General features: G+C 36.8%; 2 protein-coding genes across 5 annotated transcripts; one reads left to right on the top strand and one right to left on the bottom strand.

Annotated features, from left to right (window-relative positions):
* Positions 1 to 4,901: 4,901 nt before the first annotated feature.
* On the top strand, positions 4,902 to 8,435 carry LOC133715033 (serine/threonine-protein phosphatase 7). 4 transcript variants are annotated; one of them, XM_062141342.1, is made up of 4 exons: positions 4,908 to 6,121; positions 6,935 to 7,081; positions 7,911 to 8,018; positions 8,124 to 8,435. In XM_062141342.1, exons 1-4 carry the CDS (start codon positions 5,033 to 5,035, stop codon positions 8,202 to 8,204), a joined length of 1,425 nt encoding a protein of 474 aa, XP_061997326.1. In that variant the 5' UTR covers positions 4,908 to 5,032; the 3' UTR covers positions 8,205 to 8,435. The 4 variants fall into 4 exon arrangements, 2 of the variants coding, with proteins under 2 accessions (XP_061997335.1, XP_061997326.1); XR_009848915.1 differs by lacking the exon at positions 8,124 to 8,435 and having other exon boundaries at positions 4,902 to 6,121; positions 6,946 to 7,081; positions 7,911 to 7,923; XR_009848916.1 differs by lacking the exons at positions 7,911 to 8,018; positions 8,124 to 8,435 and adding an exon at positions 7,729 to 7,739 and having other exon boundaries at positions 4,902 to 6,121; positions 6,946 to 7,081.
* An 859-nt stretch (positions 8,436 to 9,294) lies between these two features.
* On the bottom strand, positions 9,295 to 15,315 carry LOC133715022 (AT-rich interactive domain-containing protein 6-like). The gene is made up of 13 exons (XM_062141330.1): positions 15,023 to 15,315; positions 13,902 to 14,758; positions 13,763 to 13,802; positions 13,529 to 13,581; positions 12,734 to 12,779; positions 12,190 to 12,282; positions 11,424 to 11,531; positions 11,260 to 11,311; positions 11,095 to 11,170; positions 10,897 to 10,963; positions 10,750 to 10,800; positions 10,110 to 10,202; positions 9,295 to 9,638 (listed from the first exon to the last, which is right to left on the bottom strand). The coding sequence occupies exons 1-13, from the start codon at positions 15,083 to 15,085 to the stop codon at positions 9,534 to 9,536; spliced, it is 1,704 nt and encodes a 567-aa protein (XP_061997314.1). The 5' UTR covers positions 15,086 to 15,315; the 3' UTR covers positions 9,295 to 9,533.
* Positions 15,316 to 16,035: the final 720 nt, after the last annotated feature.

The raw sequence follows: 16,035 nt of genomic DNA, 5'->3' as shown, positions 1-16,035 counted from the left end.
GAAATTGAAAGTCGAGGGACTGAATTGATGTTGGGCACAAACCACGGGGTATTAAACAGTATTTAGCCCTAAATTTAACTAGTCTGTTGGAGATCAAACTTAGTCTAAAATTAGTTAAATTTTTTTTTTTTTTTTTTTTGAAATAATTATTCTGTTAGAGATGCCCTTAGGTAGGTAGGTCCGTACGTGGGTGGTCAAGAATATGTGGAGTGTGCATAGGAAAGCAGTTCATGTGGAAAGAGCAAGGCGTGTGGGATTGTATGCCTAATATTCCTCTAGTGCATAAGTTTAGTTAGTCTCTGATTAAGTGTGGTCTAGCCAGAAATGCAATTGACAAATATTGAATTCTCTTTTTGTTATATTAAATAGCATAAAAGTCACGATTTAGCTAAATTTTATGAAAGTACTTATGTTGAAGTTGACCGTCTATTTACTTGAAGCAATCGAATTCTAATGAGTATATAATGTTTGTTTGTGTTATTTTTTACAGAGATAATATTTAAATATTAATTTAACTTTTAAATGGTTAAATCCTGAATTTAAATTACTGATTGTATGCGAATAAGAGATAGTTTAGACACACAAGTCCAAACCGATTTGGATTTAAGTATTTTATTTAATATCTTAATCGGAGGTGAGGTAGCAAATCACCTCGGTTACGTTAGCAAATTAGTAATACACCTGCACAGTCAGTATTTGAACTCGGATCGAGGTCCACGAGGATATCTTGACAAAGTCATACTAATCCCCTGCCACAGGCGCACAAACTCGAATCCTCTTCAAACCTGATGGCTTCTAACTGGTGAGAATTGAGACTCGAACGCTAGACGGGGAGAGGGGGGGGGGGGTTACATGCAAGGTCGCTCGACTAACCTTAGTAAGTATTTTCCTTAATTTTAACTCAATTTCTCATTATTGTAATGATCGATCATATATATGTATATCAATTATTTTAGAAGAATCACAAGTCTCCTTTATATTTTGGATTCAATACATCATTATCACTATAAAAAAAAGGCTGATTTTTGAATGAAGATACGTCTAAGCTTTAGAATATGAATGAGCTAAATTTTTTTTTCTTCATAAAACCCCAAAAAATAGGAAAGGAAAATGCTTAAGATCCCAAAATGTTATACAAAAAACTTATACCAAATGAGGTGGCATGTGCCACATCATCATCTTAATCCTAATAATTTCCCACATGTCTTCCTATTTTATTCTTTTTCATTTAAAATAAAAATCAACAATTAAAATTTTTATTTTGATAGAACACCTTCAAAGTCTTCCACAGTGAAGATGACCCGCCATAGCCATAGTCATGAAATCATGAATATAAGCAAAGACAAGGACAAAATTATAGACAAGAATCCGATAAAGCTGTCAAAGAAGGGCAAATCATGCAAAGGCACTTTACTATTCCTCCAGCCTCCAATCCAAAGCCAAGAATTCTTGCTGCATTGGCATCTTCCGCACCCTTCCTCAAGTGCCTTAATCAATAGTTGAAGAATCGAAGGTTGATGCTTCTAATTTCTAAAGATGAGCGACATCTTAGTTAGATTATATGACTTGTTTCGGTTATGTTTAATTTTTTTTTCTCTTCTAAAATAAAAAAATGTTTAATTTTTCAGGGCTGGGTATCTATAATCATCCACCTCTTTCTATACATCTGTGAACTGTTAAATTTGCAGAGTTATAGATTGCTTTGTTTGATCATCACGTCGTCCTTTTAGATAAGGAAGTTATTTTAATTTTTTTTTTTTTTACATTTTTAGGTTAATTGAAAATGAATATTACTAGATAGATAATATGCTGCAAATTATTTAATTGAAGGTGATGACTGGACATATGCCATGTAGGATGCCACATCCTTTGGTATTACTTTTTGGATTCAAATTTGCTCACCACCAATACTTTGGTGGTGATACCACCAAATAAATTAATTCTACATGACGTGACAATTTTTAATTGGGTGGTGATATCACCACAAAATAAAAATGGTGAGCAAATTTGAATCCTTAGTTTTTTTGTATAATTTTTTTTGGTGTATGTAGCACTACTCAATAAGAAAATAGAAGTAATAATCATAAGGTCGGATCAAGAATTTAAAAATCATAAAGGTCTTCCATACTTTCATTTACCACCATTGATGGTGAGTGTCATCAACAAGTTTTTAATGTTATTTCCAAATCCGAATCATCTCCTCGACAATAGTCACTCATTAGACATTTACACGTCTTTGATTTTAAATGGACTTGTCACTTAAATCCAATTAAATTGAAGTTCAAGGACCATTTATTTTCTAATTTTACCGTCAAAAACACTTTTATTAAATTAAATCAAACATTAGCTACAAGAACTAAAATTCTAAAAGAATACTCTCTATTTTGGCTCATGTCACGCCCCGATTTTTAAACAACATTTAAAAATCAATATAATCCCAAAATTATACATGCGTGATAGTTAAGTCATCAAGACAAAATACCTGGAAAACATTTTTCTTTAAACAAAGTACATATTGATGCCCTGAACCCACAATGTCAATATATACTCGCTCCGCAGAGTCATATATTACACAAGTTTACGAATTAAATTGTCACAACAAAATAATAAGTAAATGCTCATCAAACCTTACTACATAGTGGAAGTCTTAACAACGGTAAAGTCATAAAATTGGCTTCCTACCGTCAAGCTGCAACTATCGGAACTCGGCTTCAGCCACGATTATCCTGACCTGCAGGATTAACCCCTACACCATCGAATAGTGCATTGGGTTGCCACACAACAAACCCGGTAAACTTATGAAAGCTCGTATGAGTAACTCAAATACAAAAACACACAACTCACACAAAACGAGGAAAACCTTTCAACTTGAGAAAAGGAACACATATCATGCTTCCCAAAAATAATATTATTTTCCCAAAAGAAACAACGAAAGTCACACCGTGACAAAATCATATAAATCGTTAACCTAACAATCCAAATATGATAAATCGATCCAACCTGGATAATAAAAGTCAACACACAACAAATCATATCTATCGTTAACCTAACAAATAGAATATGATACCTCGGTTCAACCTGGACAATAAAAGTCAACACACAACAAATCATATCTATCGTTAACCTAACAAATAGAATATGATACCTCGGTCCAACCTGGACAATAAAAGTCAACACAGTGACGAAATCATATAAATTGTTAACCTAACAAATAAAATATGATACTTTGGTCCAACCTGGACAAAATGTGTACCCAGGAGTCGTAAGTAACCTACTTAGATCCATGAGATACGATGGCAGACAGACTAGAGATTTAACTGATCATATCCATTCACCCGGTCAAAGGTGTGAAGTCCCGATATATTACCTGAGGTCACAACCTGCGACCTCGGATCCTTAGGCCAACTTGACTCTTAGATCAAAATATTTAAACGAGTCGCACTAGACCCAAAATGTTTCAAATCACCAAAAAGGATAAATCACAACCTGTGACTCCCAAATCCTCAGACCACCGGTCGTCAGATTAAAACATTTAAAATGATCATACCGGACCTGAAATGTTACTCAACTCAAAAAGGAGAAATCACAACCTGCGATTCCCAAATCTCAAACACTTTTCAAATCAATAGAAAATACCATTTCCCACAATAATTGTTTTCCGAAAAGCCACACCTCAAAACAATAAATGAACACAATCATGCATATTGTTTTCATCAACCAACAAAACCACCAACAAATATATTTCACGTAAATATATATATATAGTCATTCACTCAGGAATGCCACTAATACCAACTATAGTTTGCAGTTAAATAAATAACTCCCAAAACGATAAGATAACTTCGTTCGTAAATGAACATTGTGAGATTACTCACATCTGAATCCCATTGCGTCTTCTATACAGAACCGAGCTAACACAATCACAACAAACTGTCCATTACAACTTCGTCAAGTACCTAATCTCATACGGTCACATCTCAGTACTCGAAATACAAATCGATTAAAGTTCGAATCTCCAAATCGAACTACAACCCGAAAGTAACGCCAATCGAGGCAGAAATTCATCAAAGACCACACAAAGTCTCCGGAATACTTCTACGATCAATATGACAAAACTACTAGTCTATCGAAAGGTCGGATCCTCACGGATAAAAAACTGAGCGAAACGAAATCGCTAAAAACCCTAACAAATTCATACGATCTCCAATAATTACGAATTATATATCAAAATGTTCGTATCGATGAGTAGATGATATATAAAACCAGAAATTGTCCCTAACATGGCCGGAAACGCCGCTATGGGCTGCCACAGGCGGTGGTACACCGCCGCCGGCCAAACTCAAAACCACAACAATCCAACCGTCCAAAATGTCAAGAATACCAAGTAGAACAATTTTAATACATGGAGCTTGAACCAACTAGGCCTAGATCGCCGCCGCAAGCCAAATATCACTGTTCACCGTGAGTTGACTATACTCTAGTGAAAATAGTCCAAAACCACCACTAAGGGTCGAAGGAGGAAGCTTCCACGAACCTAACAAGACCGTTGGAGGAGGAAAATCCTGTCGGGTCTGCCTTCGCAGCAGTGATCCGCCTTGTACGCTTCAAATCGCTGCAAGCCAGCATCGTAGGGAGGACCGCATGGAGGGGGCGAGCCTGTCTGTGCCGGTCTCGTGGCCTGGGGTCGCCGGAGGTTGTCGAAAAAGTCGGGTCTTGAAACCGGGTTCAGGTCGGGTCAGACTCAAAATCTCCAGATCCCGATATATATATATATATAATTAAAAAAAAAAAAATTTATACTCGGCTTGATCGATCCTTATGCTCGGGCCAGACTGCTCAACCTCGGGTCAGACCCGGGGCAATGTATACAGGTCACCCTCTGCCGGCAAAATCTTTCCAAAAACGAAATAGATTCGTAGTAATAAGCCTGAGAAAAAAAAAAAAAAAAATCTCTGAACCACCCGTGTGTGTGTAATAGTAATATATACAATTACACAGCTTAATGCTTTGGCAGAATCATTGAGGGGCAGACATGTCATGCAACTGCGATATCGAAATTGCAGCTCTTCTTCCGCCTGAATCTGAATCTGAATCTGAATCTGACCCATCTCACTGTAATCCTCCGCTACCCACATCCCAACATCAAGAACAATCTTTATCTCCAAACCAAGTCCCGGAAGTTGCAGAGCCAGCGATCCTGGGATCATCGCCGCCGGAGGTAGACTTCCCAATCGAATGGCCCCCCGACGGGAAGCTCAGCCTGGACTGGGTCCAGAACCTCATGTCCGTCTTCGATTGGTCTTCAAGAAATCTAACACCAACCCAATTCCCGGAGGTTCTTCCCGTCCGGGTTTTCGATTCCTTGGTTCTTTGCGCCTCCAAGATTCTCCACAAAGAACCCAATTGCGTCAAGATCGACGACTGCGGCCCTGACTCCACCGTCGTCGTCGTCGGAGACGTCCACGGCCAGTTGCACGACGTTCTTTTTCTTCTCAAGGATGCTGGGTACCCTTCGGAGAATCGAGTCTTCGTCTTCAATGGGGATTATGTTGACAGAGGAGCTTGGGGTCTTGAGACTTTCTTGATTTTACTGGCTTGGAAAGTGTTGATGCCGAAAAGCGTGTATCTTTTGAGAGGTAACCATGAATCCAAGTACTGTACTTCTGTTTATGGGTTTGAGAAGGAAGTGCTAGTCAAGTATAGAGATGACGATGGTAAAGATAGAGTAGGTAAACATGTGTATAGAAAATGCCTGGGATGCTTTGAAGGGCTTCCTCTTGCGTCCATTATAAATGGCCATGTATATACTGCTCATGGGGGCCTGTTTAGGAGCATTGCAGTGACACCAGCTAAGAGGGGAAAGGGAAAGAAGAATCGAAAGATTGTTTTGAATTCGAATTCGGAGACTAGTACTTTGGTTCTGGGGTCTTTAGATGAGTTGTCTAAGGCTCGGAGATCCGTTCTTGATCCTCCCTGGGAAGGTTTGAACTTGATCCCGGGTGATGTGCTGTGGTCCGATCCCTCCATGAAACCTGGTCTTGCTCCCAATAAAGTCAGAGGCATTGGTCTGATTTGGGGTCCTGATTGCACTGAGGACTTTCTTAAGAAATTTCAGCTCAAGGTAAATGTCAAACTTGGAGTTTAGTATGCTTTTTGTAGTGTTTCTCATCACAGGCAATGGTTGTTGACTTGAAGGTTAATTGTTTTTGAAATGATATGTTAGGGTGGGCAATTATGTTGACAATAATGATTTTTAACTGTAGGTCTTCTGGTTTGTATTTTATCCTGTACACTTTAGATCTTGCATGCTATTGATAGTGCAATGTGACTGCCAATCAAGGCATGCGTTAAGGGGACTTTTGAACCCAAATTTGTCTCTCACTAAACCTTGTAAACCTTTTCGGTTACTACTATTTCAAGTGTGGTGATGGTTGCATAATAAATTAGCCATTATTGATCTTCCCATTATGACTTGAATTTAGGGAAACCCCTGGTCAAAGCTAACCTTTGGATACCCCTCCCAACCGTCTTCTTTCATTTAGTGGTCAGCTGGACAATGAATACGACAAATTGTTTTAACGACCGAGTCTTCTCATCTTTCGATGTTCTAGTTATATTTATGAGCACTAAAAGGTTATTTATGAAGGCTTGCATTGAGCATGGAGGTGGATATGGCTTTGCTTTTACTTTGCATTGAACTTCATCAGGTAGATGTTGAGTGGGGATCAGGAGTAAAAGAAATGTTCTGTTTCCATATCATCTTTATGTTTGGCTAGTAGCTGTAATGTTTCTAAACTGCATAAGGAATGCTCTTTACGTTTCTCTCACTCTGCACGTGAGATGATTTCTTTTTACTCTATTGTTGCTTTCACTTAAGTATCAAACAGAGATGCAATACTAAAATTGTGGTTATTCTACCTTGTTAAAACATCAGTTGATTATCAGATCGCATGAAGGACCTGATGCGCGTGAAAAGAGGCCAGGTCTTGGAGGCATGGATCAAGGGTACACCATAGATCACATCGTGGAGTCAGGGAAGCTCATTACTTTATTTAGTGCTCCAGATTACCCACAATTTCAGGTGTGCTCACAATCCCTTGATGATGGTTATTCTTCAAGTTCATTAATAGAGTTTTATGTGAAATCCTTGCATGTGTTTGGAAACTGTTATTGGCAGTTTGGCACTTTCTATCAGAGGTTGTGGGTGCATTAAAATTCTAGTAAGCAAAGTTTGAGCATGAAAAACTAAGACTTCCAATAACTTTAACCTAATTTGAAACAAATTTCTCTTTCACCTCCTTAAATTGTTCTTTTTGGGATGGAAATTTCTTGTCTTAACACCTCTCATATGTTATGCGTTAAATGCATCTTTCCTTCTGGGAATTTTGCTCATTATTTCAGCATGGGACTTCAGTGCATATCGTGGACCATGTGGAACCTGTCCATATATGTTGATGTTTCTAGCTATTAAGTGTCTGAAATTTTATATTCCTTGAGCTTCGATACTTATGCCAGATCATAGGCATTTTGGGGAAATCAGAACCTCGTCACATCTTTAGTAGGATGTGTTTGTGGACCGATCATTATGATAATATTCTCTTTTTGAGATAAGGTGGGGAATTGTTTGAAATACAACTCGAGAAACTTTAAATTATATGGAAGGTACAATAAATTAATACTTGAGAAAAAGATTCATGCATAACCGACCAGCAATATTTGATCTGACAGACGGATTTCAGTCATAAGTCTCACCAATCTGGTTTGAGCTGTGGTTTCTCTGATGTTGTAAGAGTACCCTTTTCACAGTCTGTAAAATGACATTTTATCTCTTAGTAGGTTAGTGTACAACTACAAAGATCATTTGTTTCATTACATTTTGATTATTTGATATCACTTTGTCTCCCCTACAGGGTACTGAGGAGAGGTATAGAAATAAAGGGGCTTACATCGTTCTGGAACCCCCTAATTTTGATCATCCTGTATTTCATAGTTTTGAAGCAATTACTCCAAGACCACAGGTATTGGTCATTACGGATCATAATTTTGGAAAAACGTTAATGAGCTTTCGGTTTTGTGTCACAGCTAAATGGTTCTGATAATTTTTTATAATGCTTCCATTGCAGGTAAAAGCATATTATGATTATGAAGAAGCAATTGATTCTGATGAAGAGTTGGACATGGCATCAATGGCAACTAGCCCGTGAAGGTCCATCATCAGTCGGTGTTCATTGCAAATTTTACATTTTCTTGATTTTATTGTGATCATATCTTTCTTTGTGAGAAATTCTGGATCTAAGAAATACAAATAGTTGCTCATATGCGGATACTATTTTTGGTAGTGCAACACAATTCTTGTAACTACTCTTGCTGTCTTCAATTCTTTAGTACATTGTTCTTTACACCATCAAGTAAAAGCTAGATCATTTGAAAGTTAACGAGTTTGAAATAAGCCTAATTCCTATTCAAATTGTTATATTTCTTAATCTAACCATTGGTAAAACATGATATTTAGAATGTGTTTCAATTAACGGAATATCAAAACAAGACTTTTTTCTATTTTATCTTTTTATTTGTTTTAAACTTTCTTAATTTATTACACATTTCAAATCCTAAATAGATGCAACTAAACAAAAGAAATATCAATTAATGAAATTTTAGATTGATGGAGTTAAAGATTTCATCGTTTATAAATTCCTACGGATTTTATAATTTTCTCATTCAAACGCACCGTAATAGATTTTTATTTTTGATGATTTTTTAAAGTTATAAAGCAAGAAACTTATATGTTCCGCTAGTTCAGACTTTCATGCTCTATGAATACTAAGTTCATGATATAAGAAAGCAACTTTGTTGCACGTCCAAACATGTCAAACTATGTCAATTATTATTTTTATTCATATTCCTTCATACCATGAACTCACTTTAAGAACGAAAAAGAAAAAAAATTCTACTCTTCTAGTGTCTAAAAAGTTCTAAATTTTTTTCATATAAGAGATTTAGACTTTTATTAGTGTTCATGCAAATAACCAAATATTTACCAAGTAATGACTATTTTCTTATTACCCCTCAAGTAACAATTTAACATTCATATGTTGAACAATCATCATTTATATTTCATAATTTAAATATGTAATTTATTTAACTATTCAAATTATAACGAGTTGCATCTTTACAAAAAACCATTATTAGTAAGTGAACTGGGTGTATTAAGAGGTTTGTCGCGTTTAACTGATTCAATTAGCAGCTCGTGATCAAGCCTCATGGCTGCAATATCAACCAGAATGTACCAGGAAATGAATGAATAAAAGGTTCCTTGCTAATAATCACTAAAAGAATGTTGGTATAAGTACACAAATGGTTAGGCTAACTCCTGTACTAATCTAGTCCCCACCAAGTTCTGAGACATCAGATTGAGCAACTGGTACTAACCAAGTAAACTGACTAGGCCTAATTAAGGTTGAGAAGAGCCTGGTTTCTACACAAAAGATGGTTAATTTATAGTAAGATAGAATAAGGATGGACATCCTAAACTGTTACTGTTCTGACTGCTCAAACGGGACACGAACAAACAACTGTCCATGCAGGGTGACCACGGCCGATGTATGGTGAGGATCAATTCTGGATGGTAAGGAGACAGCCTGTTCACATAAAGCCAAATACAGTATAAGTCACTAGTTCAAAGTATAGACATGTAACATCATTTGAAACAATCAAGTAAAGCTAAAAATGTGAAACAAATGATAATGATAATAATTAATTGAAGACAGATGCAATAACCAAGCTTTAACACTTCTCAGATTACAATGTTCCTTACAGGAAATCTAAACTGTGCATTAGTATGTCTAGTTGCCAAATTAGAGTAGCAATGAACCAAGGAACCACAGTGCCAAGGTGCCAAACTTTTGAAGAAAGTAAAGGCTCATGGTTTTAGAGATTTTTTTTTTTTTTTTCAGGTAATAAGTCTAACATAATTCTCAGACAACCCCTAGTTCATCTTTCTTGTAAACTTTTCATATCATTTCATCATGCACTAACTCCATCAAGCATGCCATTCCTTGTTACACCTCTCAATTTGCAGCCCAAAGAAAAGGAGAGAAAAAATATCTCACCTTTTTGAAAGGTGTGACACCCCATGGATTATCAGGATGCTCAGGTTCACCACTTATAACCAGTCGCCCAGCTGGATCTGTCTGAACACGCACCTAAGATTGATTGCCGAAAGAACATGTTGAGAGATATACTTGCTGAACTAAAAACCTTAATGGATGTACTTTAAAAGGTGGTAAACTATAGAAGGCAAGATTTAATGGCAAGTAAAAAAAAAAAAAAAAAAAGCGGCCTAATGGAGTTATCAGCAAGCTGATTGGCAGATTCTTCATTCTTAAATTTCATAAAATGAATAGTTCAAGCTAAGCAGTTCATTTTTAAACAATTAGGTTATATTTTTTTTTACAACAAACAGTTAGTTGAGTACAGCACAAATATCCCCACGGTTACTTATCCCAAAGGGGTCAGAAATTTGATCTGATCATCTTTCAACCGTGGAGCTATTCCCACAAATTTGTATCCACTATTACAAGCAAATTCTAGACTATCAAAAGGCAACATGACCATCTGCCAATATAATTGACAACATTTGTCTACATGGCTTCTAAAACAATAAAGTTGATGCCCAAGAATGTAAAATATTAAAAGGAAGCAGAGTACAACGAAGAAAAAGAACCAAGATTCTGGAATATGTATAGTTACCTCCTCACGTAGAAGTCCTGGTACTAAAGCATAGACCTCAAAACAATCTTTCTGCACACATGACATTTCACATTGTATTGAATAGGTCCTCAAAAATTCTGCAAATGCATAATTCCTTGAGTTACAAAATGTGTTGCATAAACTTACAGTCTTTTGCACATTGACCTTCACCCAATCTGCTGGAGGTCCGAGATCAGAAACATCTACATCCAATCTATCCAAACAGACACAAAACAAAAGCGAGCAATCCAATCAATCCAATTTAATTCTGATTGTGAACAGTCAACTCAGCAGCTTCATGATATATATAGACAAGTATAACAAATATTTGACATAGATCTTAACTGTAACTTTGTTGGTTTAGTACGTGCAGCCTGTACCACAGGATCCACATTGGGTGGCTTCTTTCTTTTATGTGAACCTGAAGTGAAGAGACAACACTCTGAAGTGAGAAATTATATACAACGTTACCGAAAATAAGAGTACGCGAGTTCCACTGAAGGACGTTACCACTGGTTTTAAGCTGCTTTTCTTGCTTTTGCAAAGCATTAGCATTTTTATCCTAAAGAGACAGAAAATTGGCATTTATTCAGAATCAGACATCTAAACAGAAAAGAATGAAGAATGAAAACCACAGAACAAATGAGAGCAAAATGTCTTAATATACAGCAGACCTTTATGATCGGTTCACTGACTTCACCATTACCAAGGAGACGTTGTGAGTGCCAACCTTGCATGGCACGTGCTGCAGCATCCCTTCTTGTTCTACCTGATCCGGAAGCCTAATTAACATTATCATGCATCAAGTGTGGGGAATAGTGAGAGAAAAAGAGACAGAAATAGAGAGAGCATGGCCTAAAAAAGCTATTGCACTAAGAGAGAAACCAAAAGTAGCCGAGGTTGAGCATCTTTGTACCATAAAATATTTGAATAAAGTCAACTGCAACTTAGTCACTTTGTAAAATGTTGACAATCATACCATTTAAAATTTTATACTTTCAGAAAAAGCAGACTCTATCACCACTGGAAAGGCAATTCTACTCAACATGGTTATATACTGAATCAATGATCTACTATCCTTCATTGCAGATCCCAGAAACTAAACTTTTCTGCTAGCACTTGGACTTACCTCAAGGTCATCAAATATAAAGCGTGATTAGTATCATATAAAGTATCTGTATTTACCATCTTAGAACCAACGTAAAGTAACAGACGTCATCTTAGTAATATAAAACAGGTTCATCTCAGGTTAACTAAGCATGAGGTGCTACGAGCCCACCCAAAAAACCCCCCAGTTAGCCACTTTAAAGAAACTCACTGGTTAGCAACTCTGATCCATTAACTAACAATTTTCAAGTTTGACATGTGATAGCTCATTTTTGTTTCCAGCAGTAAAAGAAATAAACTACCAAAAGTTCTGAGTCAAAGATCAACTCTTACCCGATTATCAATATTAATACGCTTTGGCTGGGAAGGGATAGGTATACTGAGCTCACCACCATGCATTTCATGCTTTTCATAATCAAGGAGTGCCTGAAGTATTCAATGAACAATAAGTAATAAGAAACAAAATCAAATATTGAAGAAGTTTAATAAAGTTTAATAAACAAAATCAAATATAGAATAATACTGAAGAAGTTTAACAAACTATTATAGAACCTTAAACAGACAGTTGAAACAATGGACTTGTGGTAAATTCCAGCAAGCTCTAGGGAAATAAAAGAAGCCATAACGAAAGCTTCTTCAACTCAGGGCATTCACACACGTATACTCATGGTCAACCACCAACCAGATGGGCAGACCAAGTTTGGACCTTCAGGCCAAATCTGCCCAATTATAGGAGGTAAATCAGTCCCATTCAATTGATTCAATCGCATGTTTCTTGATCCAGTAGTGTGCAATGACACACACATATTGACATGCTAAAGCTAATAGTTTATGAAGAAAACATAAGATTTTTTCTTGCACAAGCTCACACACATACCTTCTCGTAGAAACCTCTGAATGACCATGAAATTGTAGTGCATGTCCTGCAGTAGAGATAAGAAAAAGTAATCTATTAACACATAGTAAACAATGTTAGACATTCTAAAACCATACTTCCCACCACCCACCAACCCACTTTCTCCTTTTCACTTCCCAAAACAACAAATCAGGGTGAGGTAAAATGGGAACAGAAGATGCTAGACCCAGAAATCCCAACTCACTTTGCAGACTCGAAACTGGGGCCACCTGCCAAACTTACAATTTCAAGTAAAAAGGAAACTCTAGTAAATAGCTAGTTACGTAATGTGAGGGGGTTCGAGCCCCAGACCACATCAGAGAAAACCACAGGCCTCACAATTCCTACAAACCCCTTGTTGGTGGGACAGAGGAAACTTAGTAACAGAGTGACATCTCCAACAACATTTATATGTTCCCTATAACTACATTTTGCTTTATTTTATATTTCTGACACAGTAGTTTTGTTGCAAAACAGCATGCTAAAAAGATCAGACCGTGTGACCCTCAAAATACCATAGACCAATCACTAATAACATATTGCCAATGAAAAGAATCTCCCAATTTCAGTACTCACGGATTAGCAGTATCTATTATAGAATTATGACAAACTATCAGTTTTTCTAAAATTTTAAATATCACAACAAAACTAATCTGCAGTAAACTGAAAAGTAGTTGTGGAATACAAAACATAGCTATTCATCCATGTCTCCATATAACAGAGTTTGCATTGTAACAAAAGAATGGAGTGGTATATGAAACATATGTTGTTCCTTACCTTGGAGGTTTAAAGGACGCTCCCACTTGCTTCCACAGCTTAGCTGAGGTCACCTATCCATAAGTACAAGCGAATCATATATGTGCTGGTAGCAAGAAAAGGATGGTTCTAAAAATTGAAAACTCACAACAATATATACATAATTTGAAGTAGTAGGTTTCTTATTTTCTTATAATAGTTATATGTCGTTTGCCATATACTAGGACCGTTCAAATGGTAAAGGTCGGGGCTTACCTTATCATAGCCTCCCAGTCTAGTCACAATTTTATACAGCCTTTGTCCCAATAAGAAGGGAAAATACATTAGTACAAAGTAAAAACATTACACTATTTGTAAACAAAATGAGACAGAGAGGTGACAAGCATGAGCTTACTTAAGGCAATTCACACAGTCTCCATAGAACTTAGGAGGTTTAAATTCCATGCTCCTCTCCTTGAAGAAATTTTCAATCTCCTTCATGAAATCCAATTGTTCCTCTTCTGTTCCCGAGTCATTACCATCATACGTGTGGCTGTCATCGGAAAGAAACATGTACTTCGAGCTTGACTTTCCATTGTTCATGGGTGTAGTAACTTCTTTTCCATTCACCTTATTCTCCAACTCTTTCCCATTCTTATTTTCAGCTTTTATATCAGAAAATCCAGCATGAGGCGTAGCAGGTTCATTATTGCTCGCAGTTATGATATCTCCAGCAGCACCACTATTTGGCTCAGCATTCTCCTCACAGCCATTATCACTATTTTGAGGCAAATCCCGCATCTCAGTCTTTACATCTGACGGGGGCTCATCACCTGGCTTGTCCAACTCTTGATCATCATCATTCAAGGTATCACCACCCTGCTTAACTAACTCTCCATCATCTCCCTTTTCTGGGACCAAGGGAGGAGGAGGAGGAGGCTCTTGACCGGATTGGCCCGAAGTGGACTGTGGTCCTACATTAGCTTCATCAGCTGCTGTCATCTCAATATCCGTGTTTTCGCGTAGAGTTTCTCCATTGTCAGTTGGTTTTGGGGTTTCCTGGCCTTTTCCAGATTCTACTACATTATCTTCATCAGCTGCTGTCATCTCAATATCCGTCTTTTCGGGTACAGTTTCTCCATTGTCAATTGTTTCCCGGACAGAATGAAAAGAATCTTCCTGCTCACTATTCTCGGTTTTTCGGGCACTATCTGAACCATCAACTGCTATATCCTCTCCAGTATCCTCCTTTTCCTTGGTTTCACTCATTTCCTAATTACAACACTAGTAAATTCTCCATTCCCCCCCAAAAAAAAAAAAAAACAGAAAGAAAAAAAAAAGTAGGGCATTTGAAGCAGGAGCAGAGAAAATGAAAATCACAGAGAGTGAAGCTAAAAGCAAACCACATTACTCAGAACTAGAATTTGACCACTGTTTTGTCCTCTAAAGCTTTAATCTTTATCGCATAAATTCGAAGAAACACAGAACTGATAGAATTGGGGACGAAAATCAGGGGATTGGGAAAGAGCTGCATACCTGGTTTGGAATCGGAGAAGACGAAGGCTTGAAATCGTGGCCTGATGATCGTATACGTACCATATAAAAAAAAAAAAAAAAAACCCTAATTCCTCTCTATCCTCTGCCGAATTTTTGTTTTCCCGGTTTGAATTTGATCGCCTTTTTCTTTTCTGTTCGGAAATTCTATGCATACATTATGACGAATTGCCAGCAGCGAAACGGCGTCGTCTGTGAAGAGAGGTGAGGTTTAGATATTTCTTAAACCTCGCGGCTCGCGCTCGCGGGGGTTATGACACAGGAAATACGCGCAACACGGACCCCAGTTTTTGGTAAAACCCGATCCGACCGGTTGGTGTCCGTAGTCAATTTTTTTCTTTATTGAAATATATGCCGAATTCACTCCTCAACTACTATTGAATTTTAGATTTAATGGTTAAAATAATATATATATATATATAGGCCGAATTCAGTCTCGCTCAACTACTATTGAATTTAAATTTAATGGTGAAAATAATAAGGCTGTTAGAATGGTAATTATGCTCCAGTCTTGAATTTAAATCTAATGACAATTGAGCACGATTAGTTTTTCAAATGACATTCCACAATGTTAGTTTTACAAATAACCGACGTACCATAGCTCTCAGCTGGTGTCTAAGATCTTCACAAACACAAGTATATAAGTACACAAGTACACAACACTTTGTTGTTTGGAAACTTTTCACTTTATATTTATATTTTTTTTTCGCTTGATGAAAAAGTAAAAGGAATATTTGAGTATTCGAGCAGGCTTGTTCTTAACATTTGCATTAAAAGAGTCGATGACCCTAGTATGGTTGGGAGAAATAAAAGTATTTTAGTTTTATATTTTAAGAGAATTAACACGATCTATGTTGGTTAAGAGATATACCGTTGGACCTACTTGATCTCGGTAGAAAAATATTTCTTTAATTTTTATCTTAATTTTTTTATTTTGATCAGAAATATGAATTTATTAACACAGTTGAATGTTACATCTAAAGATTAAAATATGA

This window comes from Rosa rugosa, chromosome 1 (assembly GCF_958449725.1).
Source record: "Rosa rugosa chromosome 1, drRosRugo1.1, whole genome shotgun sequence".
Taxonomy (NCBI): domain Eukaryota; kingdom Viridiplantae; phylum Streptophyta; class Magnoliopsida; order Rosales; family Rosaceae; genus Rosa; species Rosa rugosa.
This window is presented reverse-complemented; position numbering and strand designations above follow the sequence as displayed.

Coding starts and splice junctions, on each gene's coding strand:
- LOC133715033 (XM_062141342.1), top strand. CDS start 5,033: ATGTCATGCAACTGCGATATCGAAATTGCAGCTCTTCTTCCGCCTGAA. Junction 7,082..7,910: donor CAGATTACCCACAATTTCAG/GTGTGCTCACAA, acceptor TCTCCCCTACAG/GGTACTGAGGAGAGGTATAG. Junction 8,019..8,123: donor CAATTACTCCAAGACCACAG/GTATTGGTCATT, acceptor CTTCCATTGCAG/GTAAAAGCATATTATGATTA.
- LOC133715022 (XM_062141330.1), bottom strand. CDS start 15,085: ATGGTACGTATACGATCATCAGGCCACGATTTCAAGCCTTCGTCTTCT. Junction 11,171..11,259: donor AAAGCAGCTTAAAACCAGTG/GTAACGTCCTTC, acceptor TCTTCACTTCAG/GTTCACATAAAAGAAAGAAG. Junction 10,964..11,094: donor ACTAAACCAACAAAGTTACA/GTTAAGATCTAT, acceptor CTGTTTGGATAG/ATTGGATGTAGATGTTTCTG.